Source organism: Xiphophorus hellerii, chromosome 9 (genome assembly GCF_003331165.1).
Source record: "Xiphophorus hellerii strain 12219 chromosome 9, Xiphophorus_hellerii-4.1, whole genome shotgun sequence".
NCBI classification, from domain to species: domain Eukaryota; kingdom Metazoa; phylum Chordata; class Actinopteri; order Cyprinodontiformes; family Poeciliidae; genus Xiphophorus; species Xiphophorus hellerii.
In genome coordinates, this window is record NC_045680.1 from 5,985,517 (window position 1) to 6,012,571 (window position 27,055).

At 36.1% G+C, this 27,055-nt stretch overlaps 2 protein-coding genes and 1 long non-coding RNA gene across 5 annotated transcripts; 1 reads left to right on the forward strand and 2 right to left on the reverse strand.

The window, feature by feature from the left end:
• Positions 1–244: 244 nt before the first annotated feature.
• On the forward strand, positions 245–19,285 carry LOC116726009 (uncharacterized). The gene is made up of 3 exons (XR_004340521.1): positions 245–1,886; positions 9,295–9,301; positions 19,274–19,285. It is a non-coding gene; the product is annotated as an uncharacterized LOC116726009 (long non-coding RNA).
• Positions 3,405–5,579, reverse strand: uba52 (ubiquitin A-52 residue ribosomal protein fusion product 1). The gene is made up of 5 exons (XM_032572462.1): positions 5,509–5,579; positions 4,978–5,089; positions 4,188–4,274; positions 3,856–3,958; positions 3,405–3,564 (listed from the first exon to the last, which is right to left on the reverse strand). Exons 2-5 carry the CDS (start codon positions 5,078–5,080, stop codon positions 3,471–3,473), a joined length of 387 nt encoding a protein of 128 aa, XP_032428353.1. The 5' UTR covers positions 5,081–5,089; positions 5,509–5,579; the 3' UTR covers positions 3,405–3,470.
• On the reverse strand, positions 17,573–26,549 carry LOC116726007 (uncharacterized). 3 transcript variants are annotated; one of them, XM_032572461.1, is made up of 24 exons: positions 26,330–26,549; positions 25,930–26,083; positions 23,564–24,943; positions 23,289–23,428; positions 22,941–23,145; positions 22,719–22,823; positions 22,419–22,609; positions 22,172–22,313; positions 21,295–21,942; positions 21,049–21,203; positions 20,607–20,726; positions 20,475–20,522; positions 20,186–20,269; positions 20,039–20,104; positions 19,834–19,922; positions 19,440–19,500; positions 19,207–19,257; positions 19,090–19,134; positions 18,957–19,018; positions 18,815–18,878; positions 18,567–18,620; positions 18,333–18,359; positions 18,092–18,245; positions 17,573–18,013 (listed from the first exon to the last, which is right to left on the reverse strand). In XM_032572461.1, the coding sequence occupies exons 1-24, from the start codon at positions 26,354–26,356 to the stop codon at positions 17,820–17,822; spliced, it is 4,266 nt and encodes a 1,421-aa protein (XP_032428352.1). In that variant the 5' UTR covers positions 26,357–26,549; the 3' UTR covers positions 17,573–17,819. The 3 variants fall into 3 exon arrangements, 2 of the variants coding, with proteins under 2 accessions (XP_032428352.1, XP_032428351.1); XR_004340520.1 differs by lacking the exons at positions 17,573–18,013; positions 18,092–18,245; positions 18,333–18,359; ... (1 more) ...; positions 18,815–18,878; positions 19,834–19,922 and having other exon boundaries at positions 18,999–19,018; XM_032572460.1 differs by lacking the exons at positions 17,573–18,013; positions 18,092–18,245; positions 18,333–18,359; ... (2 more) ...; positions 18,957–19,018; positions 19,834–19,922 and having other exon boundaries at positions 19,113–19,257.
• Between the last annotated feature and the right edge of the window lie 506 nt (positions 26,550–27,055).

Sequence of the window (27,055 nt, forward strand, 5' to 3'; positions counted from 1 at the left end):
AGTAGACTTGAAATAAGAGAAAACTACTTTATAAGTAAATTTTCTGCAATATATAGGAGTTTGTTTTAAGTAAATAATTCCTTAATATTGATAAAAACCCACTAGTTCCACTGGCACATTATTTCACTTAAAATAAGACATTTTTCCCATAATATAAGTAAAATAATCTGGCAGTGGGACTATCACTTTTTCATCAATATTAAAGATTTATTTACTTAAAATAAGTTCCTATATCTTGCAGAAAATTTACTTGTAATTTAGTTTTGCCATATTTCAAGTGTAATACAATATCTGCACTAGAAACTAGATAAAACTACTTGGTAATATTTCATATTTTTGCAGTGCTGCCTCAGGTCCAAACAGCACAACTCAGTAGTAAAGTGGTACTTAGCTGACCCATCTGTCAGCGTTACGATATGAACTCCAGATGCACAAAAACCATCGATTTCTTCTTTTTTTTATCGCTTCTTTGCAACTGATGAGTTATTGATTTCTCAGTGACAGTTGTATTGGTACAAATAGGGTGCTGGGGTTTTGTTTGTTTTTTGCAGCTGATGAATCAGTGACAGCCAGAATGGTCATAAAGCATCAAGATGTGAAAACAGTTTGAGTACCAAACTGCATTATGATGTATTCAGTCATCTGAAAAAGTATTTAAACCTCTTGAGCTTTTCTGCTGTTTGACGCAGGACAACCACAAACTTCAGTGTTTTATTGGGATTTAATATTTTAGACTAATAAAGTAGAACATCATTGTGAAGTGGAAGGAAAATTATTTAAGTTTTAATAAAATCCAACTTGTCACAATCATTTGTATTCAGCCACCTTTACAAAAATGCCAGAAAGAGTTGCTTAAAGAAAGCCTTAAAGCAGCAGTAGTAACTTTTATAAAAAGAATATCTTTTTTACATATTTGTTAATACTGCCACCATGTCATGACAGTTTAATAAAATACAGATAATCTGTGAAAAGATCTCCTCCTTGAGCTTCTTTTGCCTTTTAAAGAAATGCACCGCTCCTGACCAAAGACAACCAATCAGAGCCAGGAGGAGGGTCATATTGCTGTCAATCAACCTCATGTACTCACTGCTAAATGTGCTAATGGCAGAGAAACAGCTTACCGTTTACCCGCCATCATCGGTGGCCATGCTAACTAGCCTAGCATTCACGACAAGTTATGTTGCGCTGCACTTAGTAGCTAATACCATAACAGTGCCTGAAAAGAATGCTAAGGGTAGTTAGCATAGCCACTGGTGACAGCGGATAAATGGTTTCTTGTAATGGTAAGTTGTTTCTCCATCATTAGCACGTTTAGTAACAAGTACATGAGATTGATTGACAGCAATAAGTTCATCTTCTGGGCACTGATGGATTGTTTTTGGTCAGGAGTCGTGCCGTTCTTCAAAAGGCGATAGCTCAGGGAGGAGCTGATTAGGGCTGTTGTAAAAGTATAATTTAGTAATCGAGGTACTCGAATCAGCTGGAAGAAACTGATTGATCCTTTTACAGATTATCTGTCTCGTATTAAACTGTCACAACATGGTGACAGCTTTAACAGATATGTAAAAAATAATTATTTTTGTAAGTTTCATACTGCTGCTTTAACTACTTCCTGCCAAAATCTACAGACAAGAGTGGCAGTACACTGATGGAGCCCATCACCATCTAAAGGGTGACTGGTGGTGGTGGCAGCATCATGCTGTCAACCTTTTATTTCTGGAAAAAAAAATTGTACCTACAGAAAACTTACACCTGGATTAAGGTCCTAAAATTCCCTAATTAAAGTTCAGACTTGAATTAAATTGAGAATCATTGTGAAAACTTGAAAACTGATGTTCCTCACATTTAATTCTGATTTCATTTATTTTCCTTACACTTCATTTTCTGTAACAAAATGTGAACATTAAGCGGTACGAGTCGCTGCATGTTGAGTTTTGATTTAGTCATTTGACTTATAGTTTAAATAAAATCTCAGCTGTTCTGATTTTTAAGTCACATTAACACTACAAGCATTTCTTCAGCCTCGTTACCAATCAAAGGATCAAAACTCAGCTGCTGCCTGCAACCGATCCAGCAATACTCCTAACAGAGCTGCATGCTTGTAGAAAATGGAAGTCATGTGTAGATTGAGACCTTTGCAAAACCTTTCATGATTTTTTCATGGTGTTAATAGGTTATGATGAATTGCCACCTTGTGTAAAAGAGAGAAGGAAAAAAACGCTCTGCAAGGTTAATGTCAGACATTTGCGTCAGAACAGCCTCGTCTCTGTTTGACTTCTGCACAGCGACCTTGTAGATTCATTAGACTGGGGCAGAAACAGGCAGGATGCCCTCTACTGCTAACAGACCAGACTTCATGTAGGTTTAGTCAACATTCAAATATTTAACATGCAGATTGTGACACAAGTATCAGAGGAAAGTTAATAACTGAACATTTGGAGTATTTAAATTTGCTGTTTTTTTCTCTAAATCTGCTTGTAATGAAGAGTAAAAGCAGGATTTTGTATCCCTCATGTGAGTGTATAATACTTTTTGAAATACTAGAAGGCAGGACAAAAGATGTAGCAAGCATGAAATTATCTTTTCTTTCATACATTAGGATAAAGACTATAAAAGGATGCGCTACCTGCAAAAGAGCAGCGCCAACGATTTTCGGCTGAACTGAAACAAACTCCACCTGAAGGAATCTGATGTTCGCCTCCATTAAATTTAATTTTTCCAGGTTTTCTTGGACTCCAAATACCTCAGAACTGTCCATGGAGTAGAGGCAAGTCGCCCAACAGGAAGTGAACCGACGACTAAACTATCAGTGTTAAATAAATCTTTAATGGGATTTGATGAGATGATTTCATTATATTTGTACTGAGCTGTTTTAAACATTAAACTGTTACCCTGCAATAACCCTGCTGTGGTTCTTTTAATGGAAAAAGATGATTTGTTTCTTACAATTTCTACAGAAATGAAATCTTCAGGATTTGTAGCACGTTCTAAAGGTTAATTTAGCTACTTAGAAAGTGAAATACTTAACAGTTTAAATATAAAAGTACATAAATTTTGGTATTTTTATACATTTGATTTCTGAAATTATTGCTGAACTAGTTGCTCTCTTTCCTTCTAGTGTCTTAATGAGCTCATCCATGTGATATTCGGTTTTCTGCTCAGACCAGTAAGTTCTGGAAAAGTCCAGCTACAAACTCCAGGAAGTCACGTAATGAGTTATCCAGGACAGAGGGGGAACGTTTCTGCGAACAGAAATAATGCGAACTCCCCACCTATCTTCCATCTTCATCTGAGAACATTTGGCGAACTGTAATAAAGATCATTGGACCAGCTGTGGCTTATTCCAGGTAATTATGTCATCATTATGTAGCAGGCGAAGTGACTGAATAACACACACACCAGGCTGGAAACATAATTTTCTTATTTATTTTAACGCAAAATGGCGCACAGTGCCAATCCACCCAAAGTGTTTACTTCAGCTTCTTCTTGGGGCGAAGGTTGTTGGTGTGTCCGCACTTCTTCTTGCGGCAGTTCACAGCACGAGGGTGCAGACGGGCGTAGCACCTGGGAGGAAAAATGATCTGTTTTTCAACAACTCACACATTGAAAGATGTAGTTCTGTTAAAATCGCATTAAAGTCAGAATATATTGCATCAAAAATCTATTAAATACAGAAAAACTTAGATGTGGCAGAAATTAAAATAAGTGAAAAACTAAAGTTATTTTAAGTTTAAGACTAAAAGTTATCTTAATATTCAGCTGTATAAATGCAAAATTGCTTAGTCTGAATATGGTGACTTAAATTAAAAGCAATTTTGCACATAACGGAGCAAATTTCTGCATAACTCGACTTACTTGCGGCAGATCATCTTGTCGCAGTTGTACTTCTGGGCCAGCTGTCTGAGTGACGGCTCGATGATGCCGCCACGCAGACGGAGAACCAGGTGGAGGGTTGATTCTGGAACACAACAAAAACAAATTTTTATACCTCAAAGAGATTTCAAAACTATTTCCCAAACAACTTAAAATACTTATATCTTACATTTACACGAGGAATATCAGATCTACAGAAAGACTCATGCTTTCTAATGTTGACACAACTTAATCCTACAGATTATTTGCCATGGTTTATGAGGTCATGACTCTGTTTTAGTTCTTCTGTGCATTTTGGGATATTCAGGCCTCACCTTTCTGGATGTTGTAGTCTGACAGCGTGCGTCCATCTTCCAGCTGTTTTCCAGCAAAGATCAGACGCTGCTGATCTGGGGGAATACCTGCAAACACAAACAAATTACTTATTGACTGAGTCCCAACATTTTAAAAACCATAGAAATGTATATAAACTAACCCTGATTAAAACACAAACTGAATTTTCCTAGTTTTTTCACTTTTCCATTTTCTTCAGAGATCTGTGATGGCACATTTCCAATAAGCCCACAAACTAAAATACTGATGATAAAAGTAATAAAACAAAGAAAAAGTCGCATATTAATATGAATTAGTGAGCAAACGTTTGGTTCACGGTTGCATTCTTGTTACAGTTTTAAGGTTTGCAACAAAGTAAACAAAGCCAGATCATTTGGTATTTTCCATTGCCTTTGCTGTGAAGTAAATAAAACAAAATACCCCATTACACTGTAACTAATTTGACATTTTGGCCTAATCAAACAATTGATTGAAGACAATTTACTGACATTTGTGGTAAACTGAAAAAGCTTCATGTTTTATTGAAAAATCTTAAAGTTAAGAATTTTTTTGAGGTACTAAATCATGAGCTCAAATTTAGCAATAAATTATCCCACACTTTGATTTAATTTAAACTTAAATAGATAACATTTATTTAAATCCTCTTCCAGGTTAAGTCATTTGTTTTGTCATCTTTAGAAATGTTGCCAACATACCTGTGCTAATGATAGAGTAGAAAATAATGTAATATTTTTCTCTACAGCTGAGTGCGGTGAAGACGCTAGAACTCACCTTCCTTATCTTGGATTTTTGCCTTGACATTTTCGATAGTGTCGCTGGGCTCAACCTCAAGGGTGATGGTCTTCCCCGTCAACGTTTTCACGAAGATCTGCATGTTTGCAGGCTGGAGGAAACAAACTCTGGTCAGATTTGGCGTACGGTTAGCTCTTTCAATGACGTCTCAAAGCCGTCAAGAGTTCACATTATTCTCACACACAATCTACATAAACGCTAATCTTTATGCTGGTCATATATTTGTTACCTAAAATAATGTAGATGTATCTGCAGGGCCAGTACAGACTAATATGAAACGTAGCACTAGCCGTTAGCTCGGTGAACTGGTTGAAGGGCCGCGCCACATGCCTGTCGGTAACGTAAAATCTAAATACGATAACGCTAATTCTGTACCTAAAACACTAATAATACTAACATAACAGGTAATATTTTTAACTTAATACACGACGCAGCAAAATATTTTTTGTATAAAAGTGTTAAATACAATTAAAAATCCTAAAATAAAATCCGACCAAAACGTGTACCCACCCGGCCGCTAGCTGAGCCTCAACGAAAAGAGAGCGGAAGAAAATGCCGCTGATCTACGTCACTTCCGTTTTCTTGGTTACATTGGAGAAAAAGACAATATTTTTTTTTTTCTTTCTACAAAACAGTTTTAATCTTTAATCAACATTTCACCGCATCCATATATTTGGTTTTAAATTTTTGACATTTATTATGATTTGAAATATTACTGAACTGAAATGGAATCTGACTGACCTCTGCCGTTGCCATGGAGAAATTGATTTTACGTGGCAGGGCGAATGTAGCTAGTAAAACTTGGATACAACTTCACTTATTTGAGCCTCCTGGGTCGCTGTGAATTTGAAAAGATTTTTTAAAATATACATAGGTACTTTATTTTTCACATATTTTCAGGTGTGGGTACAGCAAATGGCGTAAGATTTTTCTCAGCTTGTTTATTGAATCAATCAAATTTTATTTGTATAGCACATTTCAGCAGCAAGGAATTTCAAAGTGCTTTACATCATATCAAACACAGAAACACAATGCAACATAGAATCAACAATCAAAACACGACATTAAGTCAGGTTCCATCAATAAATTTGTAATTGATTACGTTTCAAATACAAGTGGGTTTTTAGTCGAGTTTGCATCCATAAAAGGTTTGAAGGGGAATTTAAATCAGAATGTCGTTATGCACGAATAAAGGAAAACCAAAAAAAAAAATCTCCATGTCAAATGCCTTATAAAAGTAAAAAGAATTATCTATGTCCAAATGACACTGGTGAATTAACTCCCTTAAAGATGCAAAACAACCTTTCCCACTTCCAACTTAACCCGCAAAAAATAAGAAGTAAAATTTAATTTGTAGATATAGAATGACTTTTGTCATATTCAAGTCAGTTTTAATCACTAAGCTGTCCATTGAAGGATTACACTTTTGATATTTACAATGAAGACTAAATACTGAAATTGATTTAAAAATGTTATGTATAATTTTTCCATTGCTATTTCTAATAAGCTTTTTGTACTTTATCTTCGTATTCTTGCGTTTTCATTCTAATTAGATTATTTTAAAAACTGTGGGAAAGTCTCCTTAGGCCATTGAAGCATGAGCAAAGGTGCATTACATCATGTTGCATCATTTTTGTCTTTCCTTTGCTTTAAAAGATTTTGCCACCTCCCTAATTGCTACATGTCCCTTTGTAGATTTACACTCAATGAAAATGAATTTTTTTTTCTATTGTTTTCATTTTGACAGGTTATTTGACACCATGTCTTGAGTTTGTTTCTTTGCAGTAGCAGCAAACAACTTTATCATGTTCCACAGCACAGAAGTTTCCACGGTGAGGCATTGTAGCATTTTTCAAATGCTCTGAAACCACATAACTTAAGCAAAGAAGCTCCAAGAAGGACTCTCTAGATCTGCTGAGACAGAAATTAGCCATATGCTAATGCAACTCATATATGGGTAGACTGAGACTTTCAGCTTGCAGGCAGCAGAACAGTATTCTCAGACCATCAACAGCTTAGAAACCACAAACACCTGAGGTAGGTGTCCCGCTGCATCGTTTTCCATGGATAACCTGCAGCAGAATAACTCTTAACATGTCTACAAACTTTCAGGCACAGGGAGACTTTTACCATGGAATCCCAGGGATTAACCCGCCATCAGCTATTTGCCAAAACATTTAAACCCACAGACGCAACAATATTCAAGTCGGTGGAGCATATTCCTGAAACCATCACACATGGCTCTTATGTTCCACAACCTCTATCAAAATTAGTAAAATGTGGAGCTAAACATTTAGGTATGTCACAGTCTTATGTGTTATTTAGATTTTGCCAAGATTAGCTTTTTAAAAACAAGTTAAAAATTGAACAGTGAACTTATTAACCGTATGTACCTCGTAATGAGTAACACTAAAATCAAAGTAGTGAGGGTTTATTACTTGATCTTGTTGTCAGTAATGTTTAACAAACGTCAAATCATGCTTTTGTTTTGGTTTTTGTTTTTCTCTGTAGAAGAAGGTTTTCCAACGATAAAAGGAGATCCACGCACTTTCAACTTTATCACCCAATACAAAGATGCTTATAAGAAACATCTTCACCAGCGTGTGCAGCCTGTTGGAAAGGTACTTCACAAGATTTATGGCAGGAATAAAATCATTAAGTTCGGAGATAATTTAATGGGAGAACAGCTGACATTGTTTCAGAAACTCTCCATAGCAGCACAGTTACCCAGAAATTCAACATTATAACTGTGTTACAAACTGTCAAAGGAGCTTTTCAGTTTCTTGGTTAGTTTGTATTTAGATCACAATTTATATATATGGATTGATAAAAATACACAAATTAAAAAAAAGAAAGTAGCTGTGATTTGATACATTTTATTCGTTGTTCACCTAATTTGGTAATGTGCTCTCTCTGAACTTCAAATTAATAATCCATGATTTTTATGTTTACCTGGAATATAAATATAACCCAGAGAACAGGTGCTCATTTGGTCTGTGAATTGGAAAACAATAGTAGAAAATTACCTTCAGGTCCAGCAGATGAGAGTCAGTTTGGAAAAGTTTACACCAAGACGGCTTTTCGTAGTTTTCTGTTCAAATGGAAGCGACAGTTTGTGTTCATTAGACACAAGTGTGACACACGTGACAGTTAGTTGTTGCAAAATGAACTAACTAACTAACTAACTAACTAACTAACTAACTAACTAACTAACTAACTAACTAACTAACTAACTCACTCACTCACTCACTCACTCACTCACTCACTCACTCACTCACTCACTCACTTACCTTTATATAACCAACTAACTAACTTTTTCCTTACTAACTAACTTAGTTACTTACTTACCTTTTCTTACTAACTAACTTACTGACTTACGTTTTCCTTCCTTCCTTTTTCTCTTCCTTTCTTCCTTCCTTCTTTCCTTTTTCTCTTCCTTCCATTCTTCTTTTGTTTTTCTTCCTTTCTTTCCTTCCTTCCTTCCTTCCTTCCTTGTCTATCCTGGTAGATGTTTGTGTATCCAGTAGCCCATAAAACATTGTTAGAACTCATTTAAATTAGGAATCCACTATAAAATAACTGATTAAAGTTATTTTGACTAAAATAATTTTTGTTTGTTTTTCAGCATTTCTCCAGCATCATTTTAGGTGACCCTGGGAAAGGTTCAGAAACAAAGACAATGTACAGAGCATCCTACCCCCATCTCAATCTCACCAGGTACGAAACTTTTCTCCACCTCTGGAAAGTTTCTTTTAAATTACTCAGTTAATTTAAACGTGTCTTTTCAACTAACTTTACTATCTTAAAATGTAATAATCTGTCATTAGAAGAGTTCAGTAATGCTTAGTATTTTTCACCTCAAAGTTATTTATCCCAGATATAGAGAATAGCGAACCTTAAAGGTTTATGCTGTCACACAAACAACTGACAAAATTCACCAAAACTACTGTTTTAAGTGGTGAAATGTGGAGAGGGATGTTAAAACCTGAATACTAATCATTTTCAAGAAAGTAAAAAAAACAGACTCAATAGTTGAAGGACATTTCTGAATGTGGAAGGACTAAAGTGCTGCTTAGCCTTAAGAAAACCACTCAGCAGTGAAGAAACTCAATAAATTGTTTCAATTTGCAACAGGGAGGATAAAGGACAGACTTTGGATCTCTAAAAAAAGATCATTAAGTGTTAAAAGTTAAGAGTTGTTCTGTTTCACATTCATGGCTGCATCAGTGCAAGCAGGACATCAATATCAGGAATTATCAGGTTCAGATTGTGAAAGAGCGTTTCAAGGAGCAAGAGACATTATGTTGAAACGTGGATCAGTCCGAACTTTAACCCCAGAGAGGATAATTAAAGGAGTACTGGAGAAAAAATATTTTTAATTCAATAACAAATAAAAGAGAAAGAAAAAATCACTTTGGTATGTTGCGTTGAAACACTGAAATCTTTCTACAAACGTTGAAAAGTTAAAGTTTGTTTGCGATATCACTGTGCATGGTTGTTTTCTTTATGGCCAGTCAACGTTAAGTTATTGCAATTTTGAATCTCGTTGTTGCTTTTTGAAAAATGTAGATGATCTTGTATTTTTCTTGTTTGTAATTAACAAAAGAACAATTGAATAGTTTTCGCAGAGTGCCGAAGAAGAAAGATAATACGGTGCTCAACCAGAGCGATGTCTTTAAACGCGGCCTGACCTCGACCTTCAAAGATGACTTTAGAGCCCACAAAGTTGGTATGTTTTTACTTATTATGAGTTTAGCTCTGTTAAAATGGCTTTTAGATACAATGATACAGTTTAACAAGATGAAAGTGAACCGGAAAATGAATGTGGAGCATTTTGCCATTTAAAGTAAAGAAAAAAAGGTGTTGAATATGTTAATTTGTCTCAGTAAATATGTTTCTCATGGGCTAATCCACATCAAACTCACAGATACTCTACACTTAACAAGACAAACAAAAATTAGGTTGTAAATTATGTGTAATAAATGAAATGTCACGGAAAAAAATCACTGAAGAAATCAATTGACCCTTTGCAACTACGTCACGTAATCATTCAAGGCGCCATGATGGACGTCAGAAGTGAGGGACGGGAATATTGAACAGAGCGACTTACGTTGTTTTCCCAAGTTGTTTTTGCCAGTTTATTCATGGTTTCTACTTGTTCAAGTCGAGCTAATTTGTCGGTGAACGTAACACACCTGGTCGGGGCTCATAGACGGAGGTATTTACAGAAGCTAGAAACAGTTAGCTTACAAACCGACCCGAACCGCCTCTCTCCTGACTGTTGATCTAATTACCAACTTTGCCTGAATTCACACCACATGATTTATATCATTATAAATTTATAATGATTTATATCATTATAAATCATGATATAAATCTATATGATATAAATCTTATATGATGATATAAATCATCATGATATAAACCTTCGGCGTAAGGTTTCCCCTTACACCGAAGCGATATTAAAAACGTACAAAAGACGAGATGTTAACTGGTTTATTCCTTACATGCTAGGCTACATTACGGCGCGACACTGTCTCCATGGTTACCAATGGCTAGACGAGTAGCTTCTCCATAATGCGATATTTGATATCTTTCTAATCATACTTATTAATTATATAAACGATAGTCTTTTTACCCTGTAAGGTGTTCGCTGCTAATCCACGATTTGACAGAATGATTGGCGGCTGCTATCCATCGCCGCTGCGTATCTTTCCTCATTAAAAGTTATTCAGTAAAATGACAAATTTGCTTTGCATCCTTGTCTGTTTGTGCAGTGAATCGCACTGCACTCTATGACCATTTCTACAGTGAAATCAAGTAAATAAAAGCGATATTAGGCTAGAGATGTCTGTTTTTTGACAGGCTTTACATGAGCGCGTTGGTTGTTTTGATATCTGTCATGGCGGAGCGGGCCAAGTTCTGAAGAGCGTGAAGTCATGTGCAAAGGGTTAATACTGAAAAGAAGCTACCAAACAGCTTAAGAACCACCGAAATTAGTCATTATTTAGAGAGCAATTCTCATATCATAGTCAGATTACTAGAGCTGTTTAGGCCATAAACAGCTCAGGTACCCCACACATACCTGAGACAGGTGTCCTGATTCATATTTTGCTATGTATAATCTGCACAAGGATAACTCTAACATGCTTGCAGACCTTCAGGGAATCTCCTCCCAGCAGTTTACTGGTCTCCAGAGAGCTACTAGCAACTTTCAACCAAAAATAAGCATCCAGTCGCTGGAAGATATTCCTAAAAGCATGACACAAGCCAGCTTTATTCCACATCCACCATCAAAACTGGTAAAACCCAAAGTCAGTCATTTAGGTATGTTGTTCACTTTTGCTTCATGATTTAAATGAAAAGCTATGCTAAATTATGAATGAATGGCCACAGGATTTTATCTTAGAATCTTAGATTTTAATCTAAGATTAAAATCTTAGATTTTACTAAGATTAGCTTTCCAACAACAAGTTAAACATTGAACAATGAACTATTTAACCTCATGTCCCTTGTAATGAGTAACACTAAAATCATTGCAGCGAGGTTTATTTCTTGATTCTGCTGTTGGTAATGTTTAACAAAAATGTCAAATCATGTTTTTTTTTCTCTGTAGAAGAAGGTTTTCCAACAATAAAAAGAGATCTACGCGCTCTCAACTTTCTCTCCCAATACAAAGACGTCTATAGGAAGCATCTTGTCCAACCAGTAGAGCTAGCTGAAAGGGTACTACACAAAAATATGGTGGAAATAAAAACATTCACTTCTGAGATAATTTTAGAAACTCTCCATAGCAGCACCGAGAACAGATTTACACAGTCGATTATTATAGAACTATTAAGCTAGAATGTGGCTGAATGAACTAGTCTGATCAGCTTTAAAATGTATGAAATAATTGTTTCTGGTGAAAATATCTTATAGAAATTTACAATTAACACTAGATTAAAAGTTTTTCTTGTTGTTTTTTAGCATTACTCCTCCGTCTGTATGGGTAATCCTGCAAAGGGTTCAGAAACACAGACATCATATTCATCAGCATTCCCTCAGATCTCTGTCAACAGGTCAGAAAGTTTTCTGGAAGGTTTATTTTAAAGTTTATTTTAAAAACACAACTAATTTCATTATGCTGAAAGGTAATAATTTGCCGTTTAGTAAAACATAAACAGTCATGGGGAGAAATGTTAAAACTTAAATAAATTAGAGTCATAACTAATAATTTTCAAGGAAGTAAAATAGATGGAATGGTGATCAGGAACGCTTGAATGTGAAAGGATTAAAGTGTTGTCTTTAAACTGAATAAACCGCTTCAGTTTGCAGCCGGGAGGATAAAGAACAGACTTTGGATCTCTAAAAAAAGATCGTTGAGTGTTAAAAGTTAAGAGTTGTTCTGTTTCACATTCATGGCTGCATCAGTGGAAGCAGGACATCGAAATCAGGAATTATCAGGTTCAGATTGTGAAAGAGCGTTTCAAGGAGCAAGAGACATTATGTTGACGCGTGGATCAGTCCAAACTTTAACCCCACAGAGGATAATTAAAGGAGGCTGGAGAAAAGTTATCCAGTTTAAGATTGACAACTTTTTACTGCAATAACAAAATAAAAAGGAAAAACATTTTGAAAAACTGAAACCTTTAATATCTATGTATTGTTCGGCACCATTAAATACTTATAAATTGGAATCTTATTGTTGCTTTTAAAAAATGTTGGTCATCTTGTATTCTCTTATTAATGAACAAAATAACGATTGAAACTTTTTTACAGCCCAACGAAGCCGATAATTCAGGATGAGTTGAGACCCAGATATGACTACAAAGACAGCTGGGCCACCTCCTTCAGAGATGAATTTAAATCCCACAGAGTTGGTACGTGCTTCCTCATTTTGACTTCTGTCCTGCTGAAATGGCTTCCGGATATAATAATGCAGTTCACTCAGTGAATTAGATACAGACAGCTTTACAACAGTGAAACTGTGGAACATTTGGCCATTTACAGCGAGTAGAAAGTGTTGACTATGTAATTTTTCTCAGTAAACATGTTTCTAATGGTCTTCCAACAATAACTGAGGAAATCTACCCACAAAAAGAAACCTGCAAAAATTAGGCCCTAAATTATGTGTAATAAATAGAACATGGGAAGAAAAAAAATCTTTTAAAAAACCTGCAAAATAGCTTAGAAATCCAAGAAACCAGCTGAGATCTGTCAGCATTTAGACAGCAATCCTGCTCTTATTTTCAGATGAGAAGAGCTGGTTTAGGCCAGACCGATAGTTGATCATCAGGTTTCTCATTATATACAAATCAATAAAAGCAAAAAACTCTGTGAAGATCTCGGCATCCTTGCTTTTGCAAAACCTTCATAACAGTTGATCCTGATGTTTAAACTCCTGAATGTTCCCAGTCGTTCTGCTTCAAAAACTGAAGAAGCTGAGTTTCCTCGAACTTTAACTCTCTTTGCAACAAGAATAAACAATGAAAAAAGCAGAGAAACCATTGAAAACGATGGTTGGTTGGGTTTAATAGATGTATTGCCAATAAACATTTTAACCGCTAGATGTAGAGCACTGTTAAACACTTTTCAACATCCAATTTTTTAAAATAAAATATGGAGATGTTTTAAGTGACACTCATTTTACTTTGTTATGTTGTTTTTGAATGGTGTACATCTAATGTTCTACCAGAAAGAAATATCTTGGTTTTAAAAAAAGCATTTAAATCTAAATCCTCCAGCAGTGTGACTAAGTCTCGCTTTACTGTAACTTGGAGGTTTCTGGTGTGAATTTCATGTCAATAGATACAATAAAACTCATTTTTCCAGCTATATTTACGTCTAGACTCAACACAACTAAAGTTTTACAATAAAAAATTATGTGTGACTCTGTACCACATTATATATATAGCAACATTTTATGAATAAATCAAGTCAACTGATAAAATATTAGCGCATTAATTAATCTAATTTTGTTTCGTTGACTACAGAGCCTATTGTCATAGTAAAACCAGCCCAGTGTGCCAGCTATCTGCCCTTTGTTGACACTAACAAGGAGCAAAGCGGAGAAAAGATTTATGTCACCACCAACAGCATCTTCTTCTCAAGTGTAAGCTTACTAATCTTACTCTTTACAGTTTTTATGTATTTATATTACCACAAACATGACATAGTTCTTAATTCTTAACTGTTAAATTCATAAAAGGCCAGCTTGGGACCTTTCATAGAGCCTGGGAGTTTTATTTAATGTAGATTATTTTGATTCAGTAATCTGAAGGTGTCACATTTTACTCACACACCAGCAGAATGGCTCACGGCCTCCAACGAGTTTACCTGATCCCGGCTTGATTACGAAAAGTAACGTCTATTTTGGCCCAGAAAGTGTGTCAACAGAAAGCTACAACCCCCAAAAAACTGAGCAGAGCATCCAACAGGAAGTAGATCAACCCAAAGTAACTACCTATCCGAAGAGTAACATTCTGACCGGACCAGGTATGTGTACAAATAGTAATAATAATAATAAAAATAGTAATAATAATAATAATAATACTTTGTTGACTTCCTTGTTTTTCAGATTTGGGGCCAAAAATCACCACCACAATGGCTGACTACAAGCCTAAGAAGATCACCCTACAGCAGCAGTGTGAGTCGCAGCAAAAGGTGAGGAATCACAAAATAAAATCCCCCATCAAACTTCCTGCCGCAGTGACTTTTAACACTGCCCTTATAAAAGCTCCAGTGCTTACATCTCTGCATGTGCAGGAATGTCTAAGCTTGGTGATTAATCTGCTCTTTGTAAACCAAACAGACCAACTTCAAGTTCCCGCTGGGCGACATGGATTTCAGCACAAACCACAAGGATGACTACATTGTGAGACCGTTGTTCCCGCCGCCTGCTCAGTACGACCAGCGCTACAGCAATGTGAAGCTGAGATGACTGCGAATCAAAGCAGGATTTCAATTCCTAATAAATATTTCTGAACAGTTTTAAAACAGTAAGAAGCAAATATGCAATGTATTTCAATAATTTGAGGTATTTTGATGTTTTCCAAATATTTTCTAAATGTTACATTAGAAGTCAAGGAATGTCGGAGTCAGACCAAACTTGGGATTTAAAAGTTGTTTTTATTTTTCCACTTGAACATGTAGCCTACAAAGCAAAAAAAGGGATTAAAAGCCAGACTCTTTGCGGGGGAGAGATCATATTTACGGTGCTTTTACACCTGATAGACTCGGTCCGACGGGGGGGGGGGGGGGGGGGGGGGGGGGGGGCAAAATTGCAACATTTGCTACATTTTCAGCTGCTGCTGTTTGTTTTCACACTGTGCTGTATTAGACGATCCAAAGTCTTTAAAAAAAATCAGTTCCTGGGCGCGGCGGTGGCCAAGAGGTAAAGCGTGACCCATAAGTCCTCGATAGGTTTGAATCCCGGCCAGATCATCTTTGCTGCATGTCTTCCCTCTCTCTCATAACATACTTTCCTGTCTGACAACTGCTAATACAGGCAACCAGAGCCAACAAACCAGAGCCCCTATTTGCCTGTGGGGGCGCTGCACCAAGAAGCACTAAAGGAAACGACACAAAAACCTCTGAAGAAGACTTGATTGCAACTTCCTTCTTCAGGAAAAGTAAACAAAAATGGAGTGGCGTCTGGTTTTAGCAGTTGCAGGATTTCTGTTTTTTTCCTTTGGCCAAAAACGACAAGTACACTTCGCTGCAGCCTGCGGAAAGGGGCGGTGACGGACCACTGTCAGTCTCATACCTTATATGGAAATTGGACTATTACATTCCGGAAATGAAGGGGGCGCCAGTGACACCATTTCCTGTACCAGCCGTGTTTTAATAATTATAATAATAATAACGCATTTTATTTCACAACGCCTTTCAAAACACCCAAAAACACTTTTAACATTTAAAATTAATTACTAATTAGGAAATGACATACCACGTGTTACGTTATGTTAGTGACGTGGTATGTCAGTCACGTGGTATGTCAGTCACGTGGTATGTCCGCTTTTTTATCTTTATTAAATCTTTTTTTCGGATGTTAAAATTACATTAGTAACAAACAATCTACAATAAACAATAATAAGGAAATGAAGGGTGCGCCGTGTTTTCATAATTATAATAATAACGCATTTTATTTGACTACCCCTTTCAAAACTTACACTTTCAAAACTTTTCAAAACACCCAATAACACTTTTAACATTTAAAATTAATTACAAATTAAACGTTAAGGAAATGAGATACGTTATATATTACGTTTATTAAATCTTTCTTTTCGGATGTTAAAATTATATTAACAAACAATCTAAAAGAAGGAATCATGGAGATGTATTTATCTATCTTTACACCCTAACTATCCCAAACAAAAGTCATAAAACAAATTAAATTAATATTTTAGAGACAAATGTACATTACATTAAGAACACATCTATCCATTCCATTAATTATTATACACATATAGCGGGGTGGTGAGAGCTGCTGATGGACCCTGGACACATCGCCAGTCCATCCATAAACAAATACTTGCTGGTGTTGAAATTCAAATAATAGTTTTAGATGTTGTGAATGGTATTCTTAAAATAAATAAGTTAAAATCTAATATACAATGTCCTTTTCATTATTTCATAAGGACTAGATGGAAAAGAGGTTTGGTCAACAATTTTGGCCAACCTGGTCCGTTCATTCACAATTCTGTTTATTTGCCAAATATTTTTCTTATTATTCATATCTTGAATATAATTCACTAACAAATTAAATGACTTTTGAACTTCTAACAAGCTCAACTGTTATTGTTTACCATAATGTCTTAACCAGTAAACTGGTTGGTGTCCCACTATTCCATTTAGAAATTACAAATCTATTCTAATTGCAATCAATTTATAAACTGCGCTCCAAAGACCTTAAATATGCAATTGTTGCAGAACCCAGTGATTCATTTAAAACTTTAAATTCAGCTTCAACCTGGAAAGACTCACACAGAAAGTAGGTTTTAGAAATTTTATTTGATAAGAAATAATCTTCGGACCCGGCCGTAGACGCTGCGCTGGTCACCGCCAGAGAGAATGATCTGCTGTTCAGGAGTTATTTTTTTCTATATGAAAACCTTTTTTTAATAAATTCACTGGATACATAAATTAAACCTGTGTAAATTGTAACTATAACTGTCTTCATCTCACCTGATCACGGCGCCGGTCTTATCTCCTCCACCCTTCAGAAACTCCGGCTTGATGTGCAACTGCTCCTCACCTGAGCTTCCATCACTTCCACCTGATCTCTACTTTTGCTCAGCTTACCTTTAATCTTATGTTTGGATTATAACTTTGTAACTAAACAATGTTTCTGTATGTGCTTGCTTTATTATAAAACAGTTCATTCTGACTGTTAAAACAAGCAGAAACATTTGTGTTTCTGTTTGTGCCGTATGTCAGGTTTGTAAATGAAATTTGTATTGATTCCAGTCATTGTTGAAAAAGTATAGGAAACATTGTATTTACACATATAAAATATTGAAAATTATGAACTTAGCATGTATTTTAAATTGTTAAATCAAGGTTATCCAAATACTAAACAACACTGTTACAATATATTTACAACCATTTTATTGGCTCTACTCTACAACAAAATACAGCCACAATGTAACTGTGTGGAAATGACACCATTTCTATAAAAACTAAATAATTTCAATCAAATGAGTTACAACAAAAGTAACATTCAAAAATGTACATAATATTTTATTAACATATTTCAAAAACAAATGACTGAACAAGAAAAAAGGCAAATGTGCTTCATCATAAAAAAAAAAGAAAAAAAACTAATATCTTCCTTGCATTTAGTACTGGCATTCAGGGCAGTGTCCAGGTATGCCATCACAATAGTAACGAGGGAACTCTCCTCGTCTTCCATGCCCGGTGAAGCCCACAGAGTCTTTATACTGCCGGTTACAGGAAGAACATTGGATAACCGCAAAAGGAATCCTGTTTTCTGCCTTGAATGATTCAGAAAAATTTTCCCAGTTGATCTCACCTGTTAATGAAAAACTTATTTTATGTAGTGGAAATCTAATTTCACATGTTTTAGGTGAAAAAAGTGAAAGGTCCTTACCATCCAACCAAGCAAAGTGAGTCTTCTTCCTGAACACTGGGTCAGACACAATGGCTTCAAAGGACTTGCATGTCAATGCCAACGTGAGGTAAGCTGTGTCTCCCTGTGCCAGTATTACCTCCTGGAGAATAGCTTCCAGGACAATCAAAGGCATCTGAAAATAATGATAGTAAAAAAAACAGGTGCATTGCAAGACTTATCCTGGAAGAATGGCTATGACATGATTATGAATGAATCTTACCTGTAAGATTGGCGGTATACTTTGTACCTGAATGGTGACGAGCATGAAACAATAATTAAGACTTAGTATCTGTCAGTACCTTATCCTATCCATCTGTAATGGTATAAAAAACGCTGTCCAAATAATACATTTTACTTTTTTTTTTTTGCCTAAATCATTTAGAGTTGTAGTTTCATTTGCACATAAAGATACACAAATCAAAATTACTAGTTATGCATATTTTTAAAAACTAACCTCAATTTGTGCCTCGGTTGCTTTGGCATAGTTGTGGTCATCAGCAAACAGAGTCTGTAAAAATATAGATTTTTTTAAGTGGAAGATTAATGCAAGCCCAAATAACATAAAAAGTCATTCAACCCTTTTAATTGTTCTATCCTGATTTTATTTCAGACTTAAAAAAATAAGCATACACCAAAAGTGTACTGTGAATAGAAATTACATGATTTGAAAATACAAAGTCATGAATTTTAGCTACAACTCACCTCACATTTTTCCCTTTCCTCAACTTTTTTCCGCTTTCTCTCCTTTTGCAGTTCTTCTCTGGACCTTTAAAAAGGACAAAGGGATGTTTTCTTAAAAAAACTGTCATATTTGTAACATGATGTGGTACATTATTGTTCTTACTTCACAGGGAAGTTTGTCAAGAGAGTGAGAGACCACCATCTTCGTATTGTCATCATATCATTCTGTGTACATCACAGGTTGAAATTTAATGAAATATCAAACAGAAATAATAGACTCTCATCTTTTTCTTTACCTCGCTGAAATCAAATGATGCTCCCATCACAAAGTACAGTGCATACTGTTGAGAAAATTTTGATTATTACATCTACACAAACCATACAACAATATGGTGGGTGAAAGCGGATGTTACCATCACTACAAACATTCCACAGTTGTTGGACAGTCCTTGTTTCGGCAATCCCTGTGGTGTTTAAGAGAAAATTCAAACAGGGTAGAGAAAAGTAATGCGTCATTACTTTAACTATAAAATTGAGGTAAAGGACAACAGCCTTACCCACAGTATTGCTTATAAACATTTAAAGCAGGAACGGTTTGAAATAAGCAGCTCTTAAGAACCACAAGTGTCCCATCATAACATCTCACCTCAACATCGTTGCCAACAAATTCTGTCCATGGACCAGATGACATCTGAAGACAGACTTCTCTGATGATGCAAATCATAAGAGAAGTTAAAAATTAGCAAGGGTATATTTCACAACATAAAAATTATAAAGATGTATGAAAATGCAAGACAGATGTGAGACAGAACGGTCTCTTGATGGTCCAGCTTTAACCCATGTCTTTGTTAAAAAGAAACAAGAAACTGCTTACAAAATGTGTGTCTTATCAAATTTCAGACATTAAAATGTTATTCACAAATTCAATTTGTATATTTACTGTTACATAAAAATGAAGATTAATGCTGAACCTTTGCCTCCGTGGAACAACGGAACAACATATTGAACACATGCCACACTCAAACTTATTCCTATAAAACCTTAATGTTCTGATGCGGTTTTCATCAGTGAAGCCAGTGCCATTGATAGAATCAAGGAAGAAAATCTCCCTATGTTTAGGCTTCAGAATCTGAAATAATATGTCGCACTGATGGTGAACACTACTGCACATTAATGAATGAATTTGACTACTTTCAAGAAAGGCAGTAAATATGAAGGTGAATATCAAATAAGTATTGTACTAACGCATAGTGTCCAATGTCCAGGATGCCACACAGGAATCAGAACCCAGTCCAGATCTTGTGCCTGCGGCTTCCAATTAAATCAAATAATTAATATATTGTGGTGAATCTGACCTCCAAAGGTGAACATAAATTTATCAACAGGATGTACTGGTAGGTGTTGTGCTGGGTCAAGGGAAAGAGGTGGAAACCAGGTGTGGACTACATGACTGTTTCCTGCAAAAACTTTGATGCCCTAGAGAAATAATAATAAAAAAGGGACAATCAAGAAGTTCAAAGTAAAGAGACACTTTTTTGTCATCTATGTTAAATTCACATCCGAAACCATGCCTGACATTGTTTTTCATTTCCACGTTTATGAGATTTACTCTTTTAGTTTTTATACGATTCCAACCTCTCAAATATCATGAAACAAATGTAGGTTACATAAATTGACATACCTTGTTGATGCACATTCTTTCAACAACTTTCAGACAGGAGTTCAGAATCTTTGAAGAATTGTAGCAGTCATATTTTAACAACATAAAAAACAACTTTAACACTGATATGGCTTGAAAAATATTTAAACTCACCTGCCCATTCATGTCTTGCGATAAACCAAGAGTGAACATGTCTCCTCTGGTGAGGACCTGCCCATCAACACAAGCAACATATTCAGCTGGATCTCTGGTTTGGTCCAATACTTGAGCAAGCTTAGGAAAGAAAAATGGAAGACAAATACATTTTATTAACTTAATTTTGCACAATATCATGCATTCCTCAAGTATGTTTACTGATATCCACAACTTACAATGTGCTTATACTGCTTGTTTGTTAGAAATTTCACATCATAACAGATGTCTCTAACAGAAAAATATTGGGAACACTGTTGTGCAGTGTCTTTTGTTTTAAACTAAAATTCAAACACCTGATCATGTCACAACTATAAGTACTAAAAATTATTTGAAAAAAAAAAAAACACAGAAAGAAATATTAAAAAAACAAACACCAAGCAAAATTGATATAAATATTTACCAAAGTAATTTCTGTGTTATTAGGCTTTTGAGTCCAGGTGAATTTATTTGCTCCAGTTGTTTGTAAGCTTGTCAAAGAGTCATCAAGAGAACATTGGTGAGTTTGAATAACGCTGGCTTCCAAACTGCAAGCATGTTGCTGGTTTTTCTCACAGCCTTTATCAACAGAAACAGTCCTACATTAATATATGTGTTGTGCTTTAATTTCAGAGACTACCACAACGATAACACAAAAGTTGAGCATTACCCATTATGATGCATCCATTTTTGTCTAGGACCAAATTTGCATGCGGCCCCGCAACTTTTAGAATGTTTTGTTTGGTTTTTGTGTTCTTCCTAAGATTGAAATGGTGGAGGATGTTTCTTTGCAGAAAGATGTGCGTGGATGGGTTGAGCATATTCAGGAAGTAGTTATTTTTCCTCATGCCTGCAAATAGTTGCTCTGCACACTGGCTGTTTAATCTTCCTGCCAGTTCCGGAACCATCTCAATCTTCCGCAAGACATCCTTCTCATCCTTACTATTGCCTTGGTGGAAAACGTCACTCAGACAATAATGCTCTAATGAGCCAGTGACAGGATGCCCTCCCTTGTCTTCTGGTTCTTTCCTGTGCTTCAACCAGGGTAAGTTTACAGCAAGTTTTTTTTCAGTAGCTTGTCTTATGTTTTCAGGGGTGGCCTCAACCAATCTACCATCGTGGATGGTAAATGGGGTATCCTTAGCACACCTCTTCTTTAGATAACTTACCAATCCCCTGGGGTAGTCATACACTGTAATATTGGGAAAAAACTTCCAGGATAAAAGAAGGTCTGCAAAGTCTCTAGGGCTCTCCGCTCTCAGGTTAAACTTTACAGAATAAATAATGCCACAGGGACAAGTGATTACAGCCCATCCACCTGAAACAACAAATCATATTCTTATTAGTACAGCATACAACTTATCTAGGTCCTTGTTGTTGTGTACTAAATTAAGCTTAACAATAGCATTGACATTACTATGACAACGTGTTATATGTTCAAAATAGCAGATACACAAGGCATGTTTTTTTGGTAATTTCTATTTTTCTCAAGGTCATACTTTCTTATGGGTTAACACATTTTCTGTTAGGAGTTGTCACACACTTACCAGAGGCACCCCACACTTTCTCAAAAACCTTGTTATATGTGGCTCTAGAAGCCATTTTGTCCCGCAGACGGAGCACAAGATCCATCTTAGAACCTCTGCTGTCAATTCCACATTGACTGCAGAGTCTCCTGATCTCAGGTAGCTTTAAAATAAAACCAAAAGTTAGTTATTTTTAATATTATTTAACTGTCCTGAAAGACAAACACAATCGGAAAATTCTGAAAATAAATAAAAAAAAAGAGACTACCTTGAGATTGAGAACCTCATCTGCAAGCCGCTCTTCTGTGAGAAACTGGTCTACATCACTGTCGGAATCAGGCAAGTGGACTTTTTCACTCTCTGTGTTGATCAAAATGTCAGATCGTCTTGTCTGTGGTCCAATCCAGGGGGACCAGTTGTGATAAGTAGGCTTTACAACAAAAGGATTCTTGCAGCCAGCTGAGAAATACAATGGAGACAAGGAAAAACATTTGAGTCACATTAATACATGAATTACTTGGTACACAAAATGTTTCCCATTTATCTGTTGAGTAGACACCAGACTTACGTGGATAAAGTCCACGGCTAATCACTTCCATAGTAACCGCTTCCCAAAATGAGCGCGCATTAACTTCGCCATTATATTGCTGAGGTGGGTTTGGTATTTCACTAACTATTAAAATAAAACAAAAAACACAGGATTTTATTTTTTTAATGTTAATTTCAGATGAGTCAAAAATGTCAAATAACAGTATTTTGATCCATGCAGGTTTCAAACATAAAGACCTACCTGGCATGCTGAAAACACCTTTCTTATGTAGATCCATGACAACAATTGCAGGATGATACCCACATGAATCACATGAGTATTGGTAATCATGGTCACTTAGACCTTCAAACGACAGATATGCCTGCAGGATTCGATCCTTGAAAGGAAAGTTCTCTCCTTCTGTGTATTCGATAGTTTCGATTATGCGACTTACAGCAGTGTGAGTCTACAGAAATAAGTAAGGCACATTTACAAAGTCACAGTGATGCCTTTAGATGAAAAGCTCATTAATGCATGTTTAACCATTTATTGTATTGTGTTAAAAATAATATCCACATTCTACACAAATAATTAAAAAATGCAACTAACCTGCAATGCATTCCTCAGTACCAGACAAAAATGTATGGACAGCAGCAAGTGATCGTTGAAGTTGTGAATACCATCTTCCCAGTCTTGATATCGGTAAACCATCGAACAGTTGGGGCAAGTCTTCCTGTATGTTGATATACCTACGAGAATATTAAAAAGGTTACTATTAAGATCTTATGCTGACATGATAGAATTAAAATATTAATATTATTCTTATGGAAATAAAAATAAATCTGTGCACTTGTACTTACAGCGGAGTACATTAAATTACTAACCTTTAACTACTCCTGTCAGAGTCACTATTTTAGCAGTGGAAGACAACAACTGAGGGTCACCAAGACTGGCGTGCTGTCCACATTCTGTGCATTCAGTCTCTGATGGGATCAGATGTTTGGGGAACCCATTGAGAGACTTGGCGTCTCTACTTCTGGTGATAAGACTGTCAGGAAGATCAGCAGGTATTTTCTTGTGGTAAATCAAATACTTGATTATCCTCTCTGCTGCATCATCAGTAATGGAACCACTTTCCTCCTGACATTCTGATACTGTTGTCCCACACATAACATCCTCCTCTGAATGTACTGCTGCTTTGAACATGTCTGGCATTTTTTCAAAAAGATGCCACTTTGCCGTAGCCTTGTGCGTACAGGACCTTTTGCCCTCTGTACATGCACAATGCCAGGTATTTTTTCCTTTGTCGTAAGTGACAATCACCCTTCCAAGTCTGCTGAAAAATGCCATTTTTGGTTCAAAGATAGACACGTGAAAAGTTGTGTCTGTCCCACTGCCAAAAAGAAGAACTGAAAACGGCGTATTACTTGATAGCGCCTCTTGCTGATTTTTTAAAAGTTCTTCTTTTCTTTTAACACTGAACCATAAGTTGTCAACCAGGATGTTGAGGGTAGTTTCAGACAGAGGTCCTTCTGAGTCTGTGGCGCGTGGACAAAAGCGTAATGATTGAATGTGTTCACACTCAAAAGGCAAAATCCCACTTCGCTTGGCAAATTGTGCATTCACATTACACCTGTCAAGCTCACACTCTGATCTGTGAAATTGTGACCAGGTGTTTTTGATTACATGTATAGGTTTTGATGGACCACAAAAGGATTTCTGAACAGCAAAAACACCTTTTTTTGCATCCACACACTGACTCCTTAAATGATGATTTTGTGAAATCAGCTCCACTTTTTCATGGTGTTTTCTTTTCAAATGAATACGAAGATTCTTTTTTCTCAGGCGCAGATTGCACATTTCACATGTAATCATATCTTCTGAGCGGACAGGCGCCTGTGTAGCCTGGATGTCTGTAGCTGCTGGACGGACAGGCGCCTGTGTAGCCTGGATGTCTGTAGCTGCTGGACGGACAGGCGCCTGTGTAGCCTGGATGTCTGTAGCTGCTGGACGGACAGGCGCCTGTGTAGCCTGGATGTCTGTAGCTGCTGGACGGACAGGCGCCTGTGTAGCCTGGATGTCTGTAGCTGGTAGGTGGACAGGTGGCTGGGCTGCTGCACAGCTGGACACCATGTGAAAAGTCATTCTGTGATTAACCAAATGATTAACAAACCTGTCCCTTCTGTCAATGGTGGAAAAACAGTAAGGACAATGGAAGTGAGTGGTGTCTCTACATGGTAGGCCACATCTGAAGATATGGAATTCTGCAGTAACAAAAAGAAATGAGTAAAATTTTAAAAAAGCATTTATATACATTGCAGATATGTTTAAACAAGATGTGATTCATTATCCCTCAGAACAGGGAGAATGAATCCCTGTTTTTCTTAGTAGCCTCATAGCTACTACAATAAAAGTAGTAGCTATTAAATACACAATTGATTGGTAGAAAAAAAGCCATGTTTGAATTAATCACTGTACATTCCTTAACATTGTTACTGTTTTGTAGGATTTAACAATTAATGGCTTCCAGATAACAAATATATATTCTGCAAAAAATGAATTTAAATTTTAGAAGTGATATTGCTCAAACAGCCATGGGCAGAGATTAACTAATCAGATTAACTCAATTACTCTGTAATTTTGACAAAAAAATAAATAATTAGGACCATTTTTCAAAATGTTATACTCTTACATGCAACATAATGTGAGTAACTTCACTGAATGAAGAACACATTTTAATACACAAAAAATTTAAACACGATACACAGATAAAAGTTGTTTATGTTAGGTTTCCTCTAACCTTAATTTGTTGTCTTGTATTAAAATGTTTCCTTTTTGGTTTTAAAATACCTAACAGTGCACATAACTTCATTTTTATTAATGTCTGCTTAAATAAATGGGTAATATTACATTGCACGTTATAATCAGTAAAACAGTACTTAATAATAGCCATTTCACAAAATACTTTGTTACTTTTAAATGTGTAGTTTGCTGCACAGTTACTAAAAATACATTGAAATACATTGAAAATACCCAGAGATGTACTCATCTCTGGGTACTATGATGGCAGCTGATAGCTTATAAAGAAAGCTGTTAGTTTATAAAAAATATTAGACTTTCCAGAAATTGAACATTGGTGTACAAAAACATATTTTAAAAAATATTAACCTTAAAAAATAAAATAAAATAAAAACACGAGAGAACTGATAAGTGTGTAAAAAAAAACATTCATTAGTGTATTTTTCCATACCGTTATGTTGAACCACAGCAGTTCTTGCAATGTGGTTCTTAACCTTGTAAGACTCATCCGCACTGTATGAGCAAAGGGGACAGTAGTACTTGTTGTTCATGCAGTACGGAACAATTTTAGCTCCGATCCCAGTGTTACAAATTGATACGTGCATCTGTGAAATTTAAATAAAAAAACAAATTTTGAGCATAAAATACATTTTTCAATTATACATTTTCTACTTTTAGATTTTTATCTAACGGTGGCCTGCACGAAATAATTAGCTATGCTACATGCTAAAATTAGCCTTCCCGAACTACGAATTTCACTCGTTTACAGCTGTCAATTATATTTTCTAACTAATCTAGAAAAGCGTATTGATTTACTCTGTAAAAAAAGGATTTAATACGGTAGAAAGTACCTTTTGCTGACTTCCTGGTTTTTGCATTGTGGATCGCGTGGCAAATGTCAGTGGTGAAACCTCTCAAACTTCTTACCCCGCTTCTTTAAGGTATTTATACTAGTGACTGTGAAAATAGCGCCCCCTTCATTTCCGGAATGTAATAGTCCAATTTCCATATAAGGTATGAGACTGACAGTGGTCCGTCACCGCCCCTTTCCGCAGGCTGCAGCGAAGACCCTCTCAAAAACGACGAGCTGTTTCTCCCGCCATATTTACATTTGTTTTGGTTGTTCTTACCCAGAATGCTCAGCGCTATAGTCTGCTTCCTGCTTTTGGAGCTGTCTCCAGTCCGCTTGCATCCACATATGCTTTCAAATCACATCAGAGTTCACATCAACCGAACCGAGACCGAGCTTTTTAAGTGCACCAGAGTTTGTTTTATTTGGTACAGGAGTTCGGTTAACGTGGACTGAACAGGGCTGGTGTGAACGCACCCTTTGTGTTCCCAGATCCTCCAGTCTTTTTAGGAATAACAAAGACTTAAATTGTTCACCTCACCAACCCGACTAAACGTCTCTCTTACAATGAACTGCAGACAAATTCTCAGAATCCAAATAAACCAATTCCCAGAAAAGTGAAATATTGAAGCAGAAAGCAACCACTGCTTTAGCTTAAACATAAACTGTTAGCATCTCCTTCAATGGAAGCAGCTTCAAATATTAATGTGGTTTTTCCTCTCTGAAG